General features: G+C 36.3%; 1 protein-coding gene across 2 annotated transcripts in view; it reads left to right on the top strand.

Annotated features, from left to right (window-relative positions):
• The first annotated feature begins 2,095 nt into the window (after nucleotides 1-2,095).
• The window catches only part of LOC134670194 (rho guanine nucleotide exchange factor 10), a 65,426-nt gene continuing 48,175 nt past the window's right edge, over nucleotides 2,096-19,346 (top strand). For both annotated transcript variants that reach the window (XM_063527894.1, XM_063527895.1), the window contains exons 1-2: nucleotides 2,096-2,520; nucleotides 9,148-9,248. In XM_063527894.1, coding sequence (XP_063383964.1) covers nucleotides 9,194-9,248 — 55 coding nt within the window. In that variant the 5' untranslated portion in view covers nucleotides 2,096-2,520; nucleotides 9,148-9,193. The remainder of the gene's footprint in view (nucleotides 2,521-9,147; nucleotides 9,249-19,346) is intronic.

The raw sequence follows: 19,346 nt of genomic DNA on the forward strand, positions 1-19,346 counted from the left end.
TTGAGGGTTACCACCCTCCAATTCCCATTTCTTTGACCAGTGTATTGCGTCTCACTCTCTCGTTAAGTAAAATGTGAGACGCAATATACATTGGACAAAGAAATTGGATAGAGTCTATAAACGCAACGCAAAAGCAAAACTACATTTTGTATTTTGTCTATCGGGCTCGAAAATAAAACAAGCGAATAGAAATTTCCGGTCCCAATCCACGAAACGCTCTCAAGGACGCGCCCAAAACGCACCCGCACCCAACTTCCGTTCCATGAATTGGGGTGAAGTATAGAGTTACTGTGTAAAAACGGGAGCAGATGTTCCATGACACTGAGCAACAACCAACCAAAACAAAACAGTAAGCTCTTATAAGAACTTAACACCTAATCGTCAGGTAGGTACGGTATAATGCTCTTAGACAGGCAATTACTCCTCAGGCAGGCTATTTAGCGCGGTCTCAGGCGGTTCATGATATTCCTTCCCGGTTCGCACTCGGAAAGGAACGAAACTCTATTATCAAGTTGTCGCATTAACACTTCACTTTCCCCGCAAGCCTACAAGCTACAAACAACCCAGAATTTCAAACATTAACTCATCTGCCGGTAAACTGCTAGTAATTACAGGGAGCTACACCAGGGTAATGAAATGGAGAAATTATGGGGCCCTTGATAGATAGCCAATGAAGGATTACTTTCTCGAAAATTGTCCGAAAGTGAGCCGTGCGAAAATGCGCTTTTTTTTCGAAAATATGCAATCTGTTTGCGGATTTCTGAAGGCACGAAGGCTAACAACTGCCGGCGCGTGCTTTCATCGGGCCGGGCCGGGCATGTTTATGTTTCCAATCGCGCATACCGCGTTCCAGGCAACTCGTTCCTCCACTTCGGTGATCGGAGAAGGCGGTCGTTCGTAATGCGACTGCGACTGAACTACAGACCCGGCGTAAATTACTTACCTATGTTACGTATAAGTACTTGTTCACTCGGCTGTACTGCTACCGACGTTAGGAAAGTTGGGTTTCGAAGATTACTCCCTGAGACCTGAGTTTAACTTAACTGATGAAGCGTGAATCCGAGTCATCCAAACGTGCAACATTACTTAACCCTTCTTTGCATGATTTTTTATTTTTGTCCGTAATTAATATATGTGTCACGTAATTGTTTACTGATTCTGGGAAAAATCAGAAAATGGATTAGTGTTGAAAGTTGACAGAGTTAAAAATAAATAAAAATCACCTCCGAAAGCACCGTTATTTCATACGACAATGTTATGATGGAAATTTCCATCACCATGCAAAGAAGGGTTAAGAATCTTACAGCAAATGAAGAACTTTCATCTTGTGATGATTATACCACAGTTATCTAACCTGAGTAGGTAACTATATAGGTACCTTCCCTATTGATTTCAGTATCGGTAGGTGTGATCTTACAAAGATTCTAAAGTCAGCAGCAGACATTGATAAGTGGGTGAGATGCAGTAATCACCTGCTGTTCAGGCTGAACAAGAAGAAGAATAAGAGAGTGCATGTGCTGTTCCTTTTTAACACTTTGCTCGCTTAGGTATATTGCTCACTGTACTGCACTGAGTACAGGGTTAAAACAAAGGATTCGATAAAAAAAGGATCTGAAATGTCATAATCTTTAAATAAAATGGTATTGGTGACTAAATACAGGGTGTTTGATACATCGTTGGCCAAATTAAAACGGCAGATAGGTTGAGTCATATGCTATCTGCTCATGCCTAGAAAAAATAATTGGCCATGTTTTTTTTACTACTGCGCAAGTAAACATTTGAAATATACGAAAAACTGGCATATATAGAGCTGGAAAAAAAAACGTGCGCAAAATTAAAAATTTCTATGCCTGGGAAGATAGCAAATGACTTAAACTATCTGCCGTTTTAATTTGGCAAACGATGTACCAAACACCCTGTATAAAAGGGATAACATTTTTTATTTAGAATAAAAACACCACCTGTAGCCGCTTGCATATCGAGAGAACGCGGCTTTGAATAACGTCATAAAATGAACGCAATGAAATTGACTTGCACGGCGCAGTCGGTAGGGGGCGCGGTAGGAGCGCCGGCCTCCCCTCGCCCCACCCTTCCGCAGACCCGTAGTCAAACTCAAGCCAAGCGAGAGGCGACAGGCTGACAGTCAGCTGCGCGTCTTGTGTTTTTGGATTTTGCGGTGCATTTGAAATTAGTTTATTAATTTGTTGTTAAATAAACATTATCAAAATAGTGTATGTTGACATGTGAACATTTTTTACCGATGTTCCAGAAACTGTATATACTGCCAGTGCAGACATTTCGACGAAACCGTAGTGTTATTATGATCGGTGGTGTTCGTTAGTTGCATTTTTTATATGCAGTGCCTTTGATTTAGTGGATTTTACAAGTGTTGTTACTGTTGGATCAAGTGTTGGAGTAGCAGTGATTGTTTCCGTTGCCGGTTTCCTCAAAGGGAACTTTCGATACTTGCATAAAGCTAACGAATGCACGCATTCCTGTGGGAACCATAAGAATTCTACGGTAAGTAGTGAACCACGCTAAGTTCATCGCACTGTGGCTGACCTAAAACTCCGGCCACGCATTGACCTGGCGTTAAAATTAAATGTAACACTTGCAAGGTTTGAGAAATTGTGTTAATGCTAAACGGGACACCAAGAAACTTCGATTTTAGGTTAATCTTTTGTTTCCTCGCGACTTCTCTTCTGAAAGTAGGTTAAATTTTTAGCAGACAGTTGCTAATGTGTTCCTAACATGTTGCACGAAATCTGTCGTGATTTTTACAACCTATTATTAGAGTTCAAAATAAAATTATACATTTCAAGGGTTTCTTGGTTACGTTAGTAATAGGTACCTATTTATTTTGTCCTACTAAAGTTACTAAACCTGTCACTTTAATGGATATAAATGATTTATTATGGTTGAAACAATATAATGTACTTAAGCAACTGAGTAAATTATGTCACCTCTAGTGATAACTTGAAGGTTTGTTTGGTGGCACTTGAATAGAATAGAATAGAATTCTTTATTGCGAAACCATGGTACATTTTGTTGTTACAGTAAAAGGTTGTGAGAACACATGGCACCCTGTTAGGGCAGTGATTGCAACATACAATTTATAGACAAAGCAGATAATAAATAGAAATGATAGACTGATAGTGTATATCAAACTATTTAATTGTTAATAGATTTATTACAAAAGGAAGTATTGAGTTTTAGGTGTTATTTCAATAAGAGCTTTTGTTGTAATGTGAATAATAATAACAGAATTTCACTCTCATTACTAAGAACTAATATCCATTTTGAAATGGGACTAGAAAACCGAATCTAAAATGTTTCTTATTTTAATATATAAACATTGAACAGAATTGCCCCGAAGTATCAGTATACCCTGAGGTTTCGGGTGTAACAATAATTATATAATTTATAACTTGTTTATAATTATAAAATGAGTAGTAACCTACGAATGAATAGGCTGTAGCGCCTACCTTATTGGTTAATGTTAAACATTCTAGCACCAAATAATCTTGGGTATGGCTATCAACTATACTTTTTTTTGTGGTGGCCATTAGAGTGGTGGCTGACTTTATTAGGCTATATTGCTCCAAAAAAAGCTTTTAAAAATTAAAACAGTAGAACAACAAGTTTTCCGAATTGTACTTGAACGAACTGAGCAACTATCAAATGAGGCCCATGGCAAATATTTCATAGAATGTTGTTTTGTTTTTGTATTAGGTTCACTCTGCGGTCACAGCCGTCCCAAGTGGATTAAAGTGGCATTTTGCCTCCTCGGCTACCCTAAAGTTCAGTAACTCAAAATTTCATTGCATTGTCTTTTACCCAAAAGAATTAACTTTAAAATACTTGTTGTTACCACTGTCTTGATGGTTTGTAGATAATACATATATTAGTAAGATAATGAAAATAAAGATGTGGTATGAAACACTTACTGATATATAGTAAATATTTACATTAAATCATATCTGACACCTGTAAACAACAATAGTTAATATAATACCTATTTATTGAATGTGAAGTTGGCTGAAGAAATTTACATTCAATAAGTTAGTAGGCACTTGTGTTCCACGGATAAGTAAATGATTTTAGTGCCTGTTTTGCGAAGTAAATATTTAGGGTGAATATTCGGAATCTCTTAGATAATTTCAGTTAAGAATAATGAATGTTCAATAAAAATCTATAGGAGATTTTATTAAACTTTAATAAGTTGAAAACAAAATCAAAACTCTCTAGTGAGTAAGTATATACACACCATAATAATAATACAATATGTGAGAATGGGGTCATTCTTTACACCACTGTCTCTCATTTGTCATTTACCTATACCATTGTTTGGTGAATATTGGGCATTGAACCCATAGTTTGACCCACTCTCTCTGTTTTTTCTTTTCTGTACTATCTATTTCATACTCTCCTCTCAATATTACCTCTTTTTATCTCACCTCTTGACTTCACACTGTTCTTAACACCTTCAGAAAGTCGGCCCTTGACCATGTTCATAAGAACTACAATTTAACACTTTTGGTACTAGCTCAAAACATTTAGGATTTTTCTGTTTATTTGAAAAAGAATTTCCAGAATGGCAGATAGGTACTTTCATGAATTATTCCATCTGCTACTATTAATGCTGAGTGTCAATATATTCAGGTCTATTACACTCTATTTTGGAAGTATATGGGAGTATATTGGGAGTATATAGTTGGAACTTGTTAATTACTAGGATTTTCTTTGGGTCTGGTTTTGATAGCCACGTTCTCCCTAATTTCATGTGAATAGTCTTTGTATAGCTTCTTGGTTTAAATTCAAAATAAATTATAGACAACATAATTAATATTGTGCCTGAATTATAAACGGATTACAGCACAGCTCATTCATAATCAGAATTTGACTGTAGGTAATTCCACCCTTAATGAATAGACAAAAATAGTCCGGAAACCAGAGCCGAACTCAGTGTTTTTTAAAGGCAAAGTAAGCTGTAAACACATGGGCTGGCAATTAAATGTTTCAAAGGAACAGCAGCTGCTTTTAACTGTTGTGGTTTATCATTTCTATTTTAGGGGTTGTAATGATTGGTTAGTTGGTTTGACTTTGAAATGAGGTGGTCCCATGTTGTCTAAACAAGGGGAATGAGAATAAGTAGGTACAGTCGCCATCAGATATATCGGAGCGGCCAAGGTGTTCACAATATCTGAACACGCACTCTAACGCCCTGACAATAGAGGCGTGTTCAGATATTTGTGAGCGCCTTGGCCACTCCGATATATCTAATGGCGACTGTACCTACAAGACTGATAATTAATCAGTATTAGTCATTCGCTACTTATGTGAATAAAATTAAATGTATTTTCTTTTATAGATATAGGTATTTAATTCAAATAAATAGAATTGATAAAATAATTATTCAATTAGTCATTTACTACTTACACAATACTTTATATTATTTGCTTTTATACAAGTTATTTGATAAATGGTAGAATTGATAATGAAAAAATTGTAAAGTTTAATGAATCATGAGTGTTGATAGTTTTATAGATGTACAATAATATATAAACACTTGAGGAACTACACCAGTGTAATTGAATAAGCCTTATTAATACGAGTTATTTTTAATTGCATTTATTGCATGGCTTTTTCTTTGGACTTGGCCAGACACTGCCTTATGTCTGACTATCTGGAATCTGGATAATGTTTATGACATTCCATTCATTCTGTTAAAAAAAAATATTTCCTAAATGTAATTATACTTCAAATTACTTTTTCTCAATGAGTCACATTAAATCCTTGTATTTATGACTGGCTTGCTGATCTGGTCATAAGCTTGGGCTGCCTAGTAGGCAGGTCTTTTCTTACGAAATGTTAGTCAAATTATAAGATATAAGCCTATATTGCCTATGTGTCGACAGAAACTGGATAACTTCATAACGTCAGTCATACTTACAACAGTTACAACATTAAGCGTTAACTCAAATCAGTGCACGGCCAGACCAAGAGTCTCCCACGACCCACGATCAATTGAACACTTGCTGTGTCTTACGTTGCTCTCTAATATCTATGGTTCAAACCTATGGACAATAAGGTGTAGGGTTCTCACTATCCATTGTCAATGATTTAGCATTTTTAATTTTAGACATGCTCATCGTATATCAGTATCCTTTCAAGCAAGCAGACCAAGCACCCTGAATTCCCCACTTTATATTGAACAATAAACAAGTTACAGTAAAGTTATATTTCATTTTATTTATTTTTCATCTTAGGTTGTTTATAACATGAATATAAAAGTAAAATAAATACAAAAGCACATAAAAAACAATAAAAAATACACCCAAGGCCAAAAGTATGGAAACAAGTGAAACAACGTTGTTTTCTTTAATGTCTCATGTATCTATCTTTGTATCCTAATATTTGCATTGGGCAACCCCAAAATATTAAAAATTCCCGCTAAATATCAAAATATGCTAAAATATTGCCGAAAAGAAAAAAAAAGTTAGGACAAAGATGATAGTTGAGGACAGTATTTTCAAAAGGGCTTATTTCTCTATGGACACCATATAAAAATCCTCCTCTCTATCATAGCCAGCATTTGAGTAATTTACTATTCAAATGTTCTATTATTAATTTTACCATATTGTTTTCAAATCGTCAATGAATAATATAAAATCTACTTTTCTATCAAAGTATAAGCTTGTTTCCATACTTTTGGCCTTGGGTGTACATATAAACTGAGAAGACTGGTAGAGAATGCCTTATGGCATTAAGTCCGCCTTTTGTACTATAAGATTTTTCTTTTGTGCAATAAAGATTAAATAAATAAACACATTATAAAAAACCTCACCTAGGGTGCAGCGGGGCAGGGCCCAAGCTGCCGGTGGTCAGGGCCGCAGAGTGAGGAATCGACGTACGAACACACCAACTTGGTGGTGGTGGTTGGTGGTAACTTTGGACACTTTGGAATGTCCAAAGTTATTATTATTATTACAAGACCCATCGTGTGCAGAACCTTGAGGAGATTTATGTGCCAATGGGGAGTTCAAGAAAATAACATGATAGGTGTATTAGATCTTATGATAATTAAAATTCTTTAGTTACAGTGTTCTTTTATTATTTGAGATTATTCTAGTGCCTACCTTGAGGCATCTTTAGCAACACTATTTGGAATGGTGAGAAATTTAAGATCTGAGTATTTCGAGTCCCCAATCATTTAATACCTGCATCGTATTATTCGTAATCATTAAAAGTGATGGAAAAAATTCTGAAGACAGATTCTTCGAAAAGGACATAGGGTAGTTTTTATCTTGGAAATCATCCCTTAAGGGGGTGGAATTTAATATGGAATATGAAAGTAATAATTCTTCGCAGATGCAGTACGTACATAGAGTAGCTTTAGTTTATACTTTATCTTTATGTATTAAAAAAAAGTAAACAAAATCTACTCTCAAATGGCTCCTTAAGCCACTTGAGGTTGAGGGAAGATGAAAACATTACATGATCAAATAACGTAGGCTAAAGTCAGGTCGTTAAAGGACTGTTCCAGGCGGCTTTGTATTTGGTTGGTTAACCCATAAATGTTTTAAAGAAACTACCGGAAAAACAAAATATTTGTTTATTTTTAAAACCTAAAGATACAGAGTATATAGTTCGTTTTTTTAGCATTAGAAAGAACTTGCAAGAAGATAAGCGATCTTGACATGTCTTTTAATTGAAAAACGCTTTTTAAAAATCTAAAACTATTACTTATGAAAGCAGAAGAATACAAATGATCGTATTAGTTTCATAATTATTAGATATCTGTCGTATCTTATTTTTAAAATGTGTTTTTCAATTAAAAGACACATCAAGATTGTTTACCTTATTTCTAATGCTAAAAAAACGAACTATAGTTAGACGTTTCAACATGATTCACGCGAAAGTAACAGTAAAGAAAATCATTGCCCTTAAATTGGCGCGAGTCCTAATCTCATTTTGTCCAGCCAGCCGCCAGTGTTTGTTTTCACTTCTTGCCAATTTACGTTCTGAAGGGACAGGGCAATGACCCATCAGTTCACCACAAATAACTACCTACTTTCAAATGAAATACTAGGCAGGTATGTTCTTTTTATTTCTGCAATTAAAACTGGTATTACTTGACTAAGACGTTTTATTAAATTAAACTACTATGATAGACTAAAGAAAGATTCAGTACCTACCGGAGAAGTGAGAACATAACGAAAACAAAACGTCTTTTTGTGAGTTTATGCGCTGCGAATGCGATTAACGAGTAATATTAAATCAAATAAAAGCTAGTTGACAATAAGTACCTACGTGCCTATTAAGTAGGCACCTACAACTAAAATAACAGTTGCAGGTGCAGTTCTGCAATTTTACTATAACAATAATAGGTCAGAAAATCCAATGAATACTTGCCAATCATGCCATGATTTAGTAAATATTACGATTGTAAGGTAATGCATAGAGTGAATCATGCCTGCCTCTAGGTTATTATTGGTCATTGTTTCTCTTAGAAAATATCGTGTAGCGCTAGGTTAGGTATTAGATTTTTTTTTTACATTAGAACATGGCTCCTGTATATTTTACATGTACCTACATATTTTAATAGGTATTTCTAAACATATTCAAATAGGTACCGTACCTACATTATATACCTAAATAAAAAACAAAAATGTTTGGTTCCTGTTTCACACCACGTTGACAACTGTCGATGTCGCCTGACAATGACAATTCAACCAGTAAATCTTGACACAATGTACCGACGATACTTACCAACTCAGAAATGTACAGGATCAGGGAGTCGGTCCGTGACACGTGTCAATTTCTGGACCCACCCGCCTCAACTAGTCCGGCCCATTAGATGGATCAAGCTAGTGCTTCGTCAAGTATGGTAGATCTATTGATTATGTATTTATTGTTACATTTGTTACTGCCAAGTCTACACAAAGTTAGCGTGACCGGAGTCTATCTGTCAATAATGAACTGTTCCTAGGATCAAAAAAACATCGAATTTATATACTACGTATGTTAACATAGAGATAGTATTCAGTTCTGTGACCGCAGCATCATTGTTATTTTAATAAAAATTATGATATGACCTTATTGACTTCATACAATTGAGTCTAATATGCATTTTGTTATGTCTAGAGAAGCGAGCGTGGCGGGTGGCGGGGCGAGCAGCGGGCTGCTCGCCATGAACGCCACCCAGGTGCAATGCGAGCCCCACGACTCCGTCGTACTCATCAAATGTAAGTATACACCACACCACACACCCAAAATACTACCTAAATTACTTCTGCTAACGCTCAAAATCAAATGACAAAAAACCTAGACTGGTGGCTAAACTGATTGCTGTTACGCCCACTTATACATACTTATTAATAAGGACATGCGTTGTGCACCGATTTATTGAGCAAACGATGGGGCGGACATGGATAACTGTTTTACACCTAGTTGGTTCCCCCTTCTTCCTTGCCGTATCCGGCAATGGCGACTCTATCAACAATTCTTATCCGGATTATGAAATGCCCTTATGTGGCTCGCAAAACCAAACTAGCCTACCTAAACCTAGTTGGTTACACAGGGAACGGCGGGTGCAACCACCCCTATTAGAGAATTCTACGATGTGTAATTAATGTAATTATTAGTTAGGATATTTTGGACTCGTACATTACAGTAAAACTTAAGCTCTGTTTTTATATCGCGTTGACTGGCGAATTGCAACTGGAAAATGCAGGAGCATTTGTACCAATGTATACTAAAATGATCTCGTGTTCAACCGCGGGACAATGCACACAATTCTGCCGCGCGAATATTGTCAGTCATATTTGGTAAAAAATGTTAGCTGAGCTCTGAGCTGCATCAATGTATATTACTGCTGCGCTGAATCACGGCTGTGTCGCTGTTAAAAGTAAACGGGCGTTTTTAGAATTAGAGTCCGTCACGTAATGGAATTCCACCCACCAAAAAAAAAATTTTTTTGACTAAAAATGGGTTGAATTTAATCTACTATTTATATATTTTATGAAAATGTTACTTTGTTTCTATATAAATTATTTATATTCCTAATAAATCACTTTAAACTGAATGACAGCGAATGTGACGATCCATTACGTTACAAGTTTTAGGCAGGTTTTAAGTGAAGATCGGAGTGTTTTAAGTGAACCAGTTTTTATTTATTGAAATACAAAACAATATTAATTTTCTAAAAACGAATAACAACTGCAATACTAAGTATTACAATAAAGTTATTTAAAGAAGTCTTTCCAATACGTCACATTTTTCGTTTTAATTGTTGCTTTGCAATTATTTTGTTATAAAAAACGTAAGGTAAAGGTATTATAAAAAGTTGTTTTTAATAATTATCATATATTATTCTTGCAAATGAGATCGAAATCAGTATCAATTATCCTAAAAATTAATATAAATTCTAATAAAATCAATCACAGCCACAGTAGGACAAAGTGACGTTATGGACCATAATATCGCGTTTAGGAACTACATGAAGGGTTTACATGTGCGGAAAATAGCTACTTAATTTAATACCTACTTAATGTTGTACTAAATTAAATAATTTAGTAATTAATACTTATTATTATAGTTTAACTTAACAGATTTTGAAATTTCTTGCAGTAATTATGCTTTCGACTGCAGCAGTATTGCAGCACGATAATACTGCCGACTGCATTACTGCTACAAAATCAAAATAGATGTTGCTGCCGAGTTTTTTGACATTTGCAGTTAGCAGTATTGTCGTACTGCAATACTGCTGCAGTCGAAAGCATAACCTGCGCCTGCCAGCGTTTCTTAGGTCGAGCCGCCACTGGTGCTAAGTAATATTTTACTAGTAGGTCGAGTAGTTAGAACAGTGGTTCCTAACCTGGGGGTAATTACCCCCGTGGGGGTAAAACTGGTATTTTACGGGGGTAATAAGCTAACCTAATATAACAATACAACAAACGTACACGTTTTATTTTTTATTACCATTGGGAGAAGGGGTAAAATCAGGTTTCCAAGTTAGTCATAAGGGTGACCGGTCTGAAAAGGTTAAGAACCACTGAGTTAGAAGAATATTGCTAGAATAAAATTATTATTAATGTAACACACATTCAATTTTTCTGAGCACATATGAAAGAAATTCTGTCATTCAGATGAAATAAATCCTAAAACCCCAACTAAATACTATATTTAACCCCTTATGCCACTTTAAACTTACATAACAATAACAGTATTTGCTCCATACATTTACGAAAAGGTACCTTATGGAAATAAATCTATCTGTGTGTTTTTAATATCACTCTACCTACTATATTTTGGCAACTTAAACTGACGGCATGTAAACCGTGCATTTTCATTCCATACGTCACGTTTTTTTGTTCCACTAATACATCACGTAACGTTTTGGATGTGTAGGCATGCCGGTTGGTTAATAAAGCGAAATAGCGGTCTGATCGTTTGAATTTTCTTAATTAAAATTATTTGATATCATACAACACATAATAATCTAACGTAATTCATAAATATTTAGTCAATAATTGACTCCTTATCTTCAGTTTTATTCAGTTCGTTGTGGAAAACAAATTTCTGCACATCGTGACGCACAACCTACACTAGCTTTTTTCGAGCCCAATTGCCGTGTAAAACCTAAACACCGGGTAATTATAGGAACATAATGTTACGATCATGTAAAAATCCGTATGATATTAGTAGATTTTTGCTACTAAGTTGGTAAAAACTCCGTGACGTTGGTGGAAATTTCCACTACGTCGATATTGAAGGACAACAATAAATTAAACTTTAATACATATTTTTACTTTAGGTGCTAAAAAATAAGGTTTTTAATAGATTTTGGCTGGTACGATCTTATCACACAACAACCAGGTTCGGGCCTAGAAGGAGGCAGATATATAATATTTGGATCCAAAGTATGCAAAGTGTGCATGGGACACTCAAAAATCATCTCCCTTTCTTCAGTTTTTGTACATTTTCTTTACTTTAACGTACCTTTTAATCAGTTTTTTTACCATAAATACTCAGATAATAAATCACTTTACAATTTTTGTATACATGTAGTACACTTTAAAACAGTATTTGATGGTAAAAAAGTATACCAAAGTCGTAGGACAGTGATATTTTACCCAAATATTTTTTTCCGAAAACGCCCAAACACCACTAACACTATCTTTTCAAATATTAATGACCTGTAATTATCTAAGAAACTAAGCCGGCTTCACGTCAAAGTCCGACAACGAATAGAATGCATTACGTTGACGTGTAAATTCAAAAGGCAATATTTAGCCCTCACATAAATCAGAAGCTCGCGCTAGTCTTGCTATGTAAGTATTTTTGGATCGGTCTCCATTACTGCGTCAACATCGCCGCACGCTGGCACGTTGGCTCCGATTGTAATGTAAATCCACTCACTGTATTAAATAACACCGCTAATATGCGTCAATATTTGATCTATAAAAGGCAGTTGCTACGCGAAATCGTTCGCACCTTGACCGTATATGGGTATAATGCTTAATCGGAATCGTAAATGATGCGTTGATCACGAAAATTTAAAGAGAAAATTAAGCCGCTATGGGATAAAAGCTAGTGCCCTTGACCTGGTCTCATCGTACCTTTCGGATAGAACTCAGCGAGTAGTTATTAATAGAACTCAATCGGCGGGGTCCCCGGTAGCCCTCGGAGTGCCTCAAGGTTCAATTCTTGGTCCCTTCCTGTTCTTGGTATACATTAATGACTTACCAAAAGTTGTGCAAGATAGACATGATATAGTGTTATTTGCAGATGACACTTCCCTTATATTTAAAGTGGACAGAAAGGAAAATAGCTTCGAGAGCATTAATGACGCGCTATCTACCATTGTAAACTGGTTTACGACAAACAATTTGCTTTTGAACGCCAAGAAAACCAAATGCATCAAGTTTACGCTACCTAACGTCAAGCAGGTAAATAAAAGCAAGATTAAAATAAAAGGTGATACGCTGGAATTTGAGGACCGAACTGTTTTCCTGGGAGTCACTCTAGACTCCAAACTGCAATGGCATGCACATATAGGCACTCTAGCCGGAAAACTTAGTTCAGCAGCCTATGCAGTGAGGAGAATCAAACAGCTGACAAACGTAGAGACGGCCAGGCTGGTATACTTTAGTTACTTCCATAGTGTTATGTCTTATGGAATTCTGTTGTGGGGAAAAGCGGCAGATATTCAGACAATATTTGTGCTGCAAAAACGAGCTGTACGTTCCATCTATGGACTGGGCGCTCGAGTATCCCTAAGAGAGAAATTCAAAGAAGTTAACATTCTTACCGTTGCATCTCAATACATACTAGAGAATATTATGTATGTTCGGAAAAACATCCACGAATTCAAGGTTAACAGTGATATCCATAACTATAACACTAGAAACAAACATAAACTTGCTGTGCCCGCCCACCGCCTCCCTAAGGTTAGTACGTCTTTCGTCGGGAACTGTACACGTTTTTATAACAAAGTCCCCACTGATGTAGTGAATTTACCACTTCATAAATTTAAGTCGCACATTAAGCACTCCTTGTTACGTAAGGCGTACTACACTGTAAATGATTTTATAAACGATAGAGATGCTTTTAAGCCGGTAGCTTGATTTCATTAGTATAATAAGAATTAAATAAATATTGTTTTTTTTTTTACATTGTGAATTAAATATGCTAGTGTCCAGTAGAATTGACACATGAGACAATGATGTTCTCGCTTGATTATATTGTTTAATTTAATTTTAGTTTTGGACACTTGGAGACCTTATACATCTCTAAGTACATATTTATTTATTTGATTTTTATTTTTGATTGTACATACTTACCTATATTTTTAATGTTTCTGACACTTAGAGACCTTTACATCTCTAAGTCAACTTAGGCTAGTAATTATGTGAAGCTATATTACTGTCTTTTTATGTAACATATGAGCACAAAATGCCGTGTCTTACAGCTACATGTTATTACTATTTTAATATTAATATAGGCCGGTAGCTTGAACATGTCATGCTCGCTTAAAAGTCTTTGCTTACGGTGGCGTTGTTGATCGGGTCGCCACTTTCCCGAATGAAGGTTGAGGGAGGCGATGGCTGAGATACGCGTCATACTCGTGAACGGGTGCTGTTTGTGGAGACTGGTATGTTAAGCTAACACGAGCTATTAGCTATATATACTATACTTAGTAACTTTTATTAATTAATTACAGTGAGACGCCTCATTCTGTTCTCGTATGTTTCTTTTCTTTTAATGAATGTATTAATTATACAGGATATTGACTCTAGCGGGCGCAGCACGGCTCCATTTTTATCGACTATCACTATGCGCGTCCCTTTTGCACCTACATACTTGTTAGAACGTGACAGGCATGGTGACAAGCGATAAAAAGGCCACCGTGCTAAGCCGCTTGGAGACCTTATACATCTCTAAGGATAACTTGATAAACTATATAATCTTATAGTTCTGACACCTAGAGACATTTACACCTCTAAATATTATAGATTTTTTTTGTGTGTGTTTTTTTATCTGTATTTTGTATGTAATTCGACATTAAGAGACCATATACATCTCTTAGTAATTGTAATACGTTAGATTGAATTGTTAGTTTTATTTTATAAAATTGTTGATGTTATTATTTTTGCTTTTATGTAAATTCAATGTTGACGTGTAAAAGTGCCCTTGTGGCCTATTTGCTGAATAAATGTTGATGATGTTTGATGATGATGTTTGATTAATGATAAATAGTAGTAGATTTTTCGAAGCTAAATTCAATTGATTTAATGCTGTCAGCTTATTCAAGCCACCATCCTATAAGACTACTTTTGTCATACTACGCATGTTTTTCAAAACTTTCTTTGTATTGAAATGAAGATAGGTAGACTCTACAGCAGTGACACGCGTAATACTACGCATTTTTTTTAATGAACGCGAAGCATGCGTCTTATGTCACATCCTTGTTATATTTTTATCTTCCTTAAGTAGAGATCCAAGTCACTGATACGTAAACTTTTCGCTAATGTGAACCTTTACTTTTTTCTTCAAAATCATGGTTATTTTGTTACATTTGCATGTTATCTTGTTTGCCTTATGCAGCATAAGTATAGGTCACTAAAGGCGTGTCATTTCGCTGGCGGGTATGAGCAAATCCTATCATTGCAATAGCAACCACGATAATTGTTATTTGGAGGAGTACATTCTTGTTTATCTTCCTTGCGATGACGTAGTAATCAAGATCAGAAATTACTAAACCTCGGATTGAAAACAGCCGGTCCTTCGAGCCGTAAACATTTCGGTAATGCGAACATATCCTATCTCTGCTATTCCTTGAAATAGCGATTATTGTGTTATTTCCGACCGCGAGTCCCCCGTTGCGCTCCCAATTGATGCGGGAGGCGCACATTTACAATTTAGCTTTGTTTGTGGGCTAATAATAACACTAATGACTGAACGCTCGTCATAACCAGTGGAGATTTGTATAAGAGTAGTCCATCTTCTAACGAAAGTACATATCCGTACGAAAATAAGTTACGATATACGTTACAAGGGCACCGCTAGCCTAATTTACTCGGGATCAGTTGGGAAGAGCAACCGTCGCATCGCATTCTAGATTTGAAAACCGAATGTTGTATCCTAAATACTTGGGAGGATTACTATCATTGTCCCTATACTGTGTCACCACCGATGTTGATATTAAAATTCAACATGGCTCCCGAATAGAACCAATTGTGACCAATTATGTTAATCCGGGTTAGTTTTAAACCGACAGTGCAGACGAGTGCACGCTGCGGACGATGCATCTCTTCAAATGTAGTGGAAATGTGAGAAAGTTACGCTGCCGAGTGTGTGGTGTGAGACAATGCAGTTTACGTTGGTGATCGTCGTAAATAAGGTGAAGCTATGTCCGGTGCTCGAGGAAACTCACAAACAGATTGGTAAACTTTTCTTGTGAATGAATTGCATGTTTGGTACGCGAGACGATTATAAAGTGCATGCAAATACACGACGACTTATGTTTATGGCTGCCAAATAAAACTAAGCCTAATTTTGGCGCCCTAATTACCTTAATTACTCCATCTCATGTATTAATTTTAGAACGTCCTATTTTTTGCAATGTTAATTGCTTGCGTTAGTTGAAACAATAGTGCCATCTATTGAATTGAATATGTATAGTGGCTTCTAACATCGATCAAATAAGAATATATTTCAATTTAAAACACGATTGTGACGTTTCATGATGTGATTTCATGTGTACTTCGCAATGATTTTCCTATTCACGACTAACAATTTTGCACACACTGTAATGTTCCGAGCATACGCGTAAAATAGCCATTCAACATTGTACAATTACGTCCTCCAACCACTCTTCTATTAGAGCTTGCAACATCTTGTTTAACATCGTAGAATATTGAATTTAAGAGTCCCATAAAAATGATTAGCGGCAGCTGTGGTACCAATTCACACAAGTAGCAAGTAGATAAGGGCAATGGGTTGATAGAAATTGTTCAATTACGTTTATTCAGATGGTTAACGTCACTTATATACGGAATTGGTCCCGATGGACGGTTGCCACACGGGTTGCACAACCGACTTAGTCAAATTAAGCGACTGAATATCGTTTGAACAACTTATTGAAAAAATTTGTCGCGATAGAGTACCTACTTAGTTGTTAGATTACAATATTATGTTTAAAGGATTCGACTGATTTATTGGTCACGCACCATACTGTTGAATTATCCTATTACTCTGTATCTTTAGTTATTTAAGTAAAAGTAAACAAATCTACCCTCAAATGGCTCCTTAAGCCAGTTGAGGGTAGATGAAATCATTACATGATCAAATAATGTAGGTTAAAGTCAGATCTTTCAGTGACAGATCCAGGGGATTTTGTAGTTGGTTGGTTAACCAATAAATCTTATAACTACCCGAAAATGTAAAAATTGTTTATTTACTTTTATTTAAATACCTAAAGATACAGACATACTTAGTAAGGAGTTTCTAAATATCGACGGATAAGTAAACATCCCGCGTGGGTATTATATTTATTTATATTTCACAGAGTGTGTCACACTCCCAAACACAACACGGATATGTTGATTAATGTTTTTAGGTGTCTAGCTCGTTGATTTTGAAACAATCGTAGTTCAACGTCTGAATAACGGCATCGCGAATTTACTGCCAACCTAAAAACGATGACTTTTAAATTGAAGTCAACGGGCAACGGACCTATAAACATCTCCTTATAAAACTAAACATTCAACATCACTGTGCCCATATGTGCGCGATCCCGCATAATTTCAAGGGGGATATTCCAATCGCTTATGCAAGTCGATCACTTAGTCAAACAAGTGCGTTCTTCAATCACACATAGCTGTTAGAAATCTCGCTTCAGATTGAGTTGTACACGAGCCATCCTAGCGGACGCTATCCACTACTTGATGTACAGAATCACCCCCAAATCTACTAAATGTCTCTGTTAGAGATGGTGGAAGACTAAAACGGGCCATGCAACGACCACAATGACCAAGATGAGTGTGAAGAAAGTTAAAGCTATAAAGTAAAAGTTGAGGATCTTGAAGTCACTGTTAGGTTTGTCCAAAGCCTAGGACTTGCCTCGGCTAAGCTCCATAGCAATGGGAACCCACGGCCAGGAATTGTGTCAAGCGCATAATGTTCTCGAACCGATTGTTAGCTCGCAACGCCCTATTTGCTGCATTCTTATCTGAAACTTGCAACGGTTGTGAATCATACCATCTAGCCGGTTCAAACAATAAGGCATGCACGATAATATTATTGCAATCAGTAACTTAACTTCATAATTCATAGACTAAGGGCCCCCCACATCTAGCGACTTTCGAGCGTCGGCGTCTACAACTCTATGGCCGCTGCTCGACGCAACGTCGACGCAACTGCGCAGCGACCTCATTTTCCATAGCGCTGACCAGAAGCCGACAGACGCCGACGCTCGAAAGACGCTAGATGTGGGGGGGCGTGGCAAAAAATACCCACTGAAATTATGGTTATGAACGGTGGGCGATAAACTACGTCGATTAAGCTCTGGATGCTTAACATAGATGTGTATCAAGGATAATATAATCGTTAACTTTTGTATAGTCTACAGAAAATACGCCGTTTTTCTCGAACGGTTTTACTAGACCCACATAGATGACGGTATTGCAACTGTAATCTAATTTAAATTCCTATAATTTTCTAGACTTAGAAACGAAAAGTTGATTGGGTAAGATTTAGCTTTGTCGGCTTTATTCTTAAGCATTGATAAGATAATTTGTTATTTATAGTCATAGTCAAAATACTGCTATGAAATTTCACCAGTGTGTCGTATGTGAGACCGGGCGCCCGCGCCGGCGTCTCTGATCTCGACCTACTGCGATAGATCGTTAGATACAAAACGTCCATAAATCTGCTCTTGTTATGGACCTGCTATTTCTCTATTTACAATACCTTAAGCGTCTAGAAGACCAACTACAAATAGATACGAAATTAGATCTACTTTTAGTCGAATTCCTCCACCTTGTTCAATGAATTTCTATAAATTTTATATAAAAAGTGTCACAAATAATAATTTGTTAGTATCTGTTGCTTCCGTATTGATAGGTACACGATCATTGTTTTAAGTAGAATTAAGGTAGGACGATATTTGTTAAGAGATTGTTTGGTCTTAACATTTTTTACTACCTATTTTTTATTATGAACCTTCCACCACCACTCTGACCGCGCTATTCTTTTCGCGACGCTATCACGAATTCGTCACTTCCTAACAAGCTCGTAACCAGAAGAGTGCTATTGGTTAGGGAGGCGAATAGGGGAATTTTCGGCAATACTCGAGCGTGGCAGTTTAAGATATGAGAGATACCTTAGACCTAATAGAACAACCTTGTAAAGTATTTAGCTCTATATCTAGTGACGCGCGCCTAGGATAGACGATCAGATTAGTAAAAAAAAATGGATAGTCTGAAATACTCGAGCGCGTCAGATTAAGATATTGGGGGTTGATTTTAGTGTTTAAAGACTAAATTTAACTAATCTGACGATAAGTCCTTGACGCCGCCGAGTTATAGGGTCGCGAACTTGTAAAAAAAAAACGTTAATCCGGCATTCTCGAGCGCGATTTTTTTATTTTTTATTTTGAAGAATATAATCTAAAACTTACTAAAAATACAAAATCTGCCGGTTTCCGCATGACCGGAAGTGTGGAGGAGCCATTTCGTCTTCCTAAGAACGCGTTGCGGCATATAAGTCGCGAACGATACATTTTACAAAAAAAAAAGTTTAAATAAACAAAAAAGGTAATTTTATTTTACACAAAAAAG

The sequence above is a fragment of the Cydia fagiglandana genome, chromosome 13, assembly GCF_963556715.1.
Source record: "Cydia fagiglandana chromosome 13, ilCydFagi1.1, whole genome shotgun sequence".
In the NCBI taxonomy this organism is placed as follows: domain Eukaryota; kingdom Metazoa; phylum Arthropoda; class Insecta; order Lepidoptera; family Tortricidae; genus Cydia; species Cydia fagiglandana.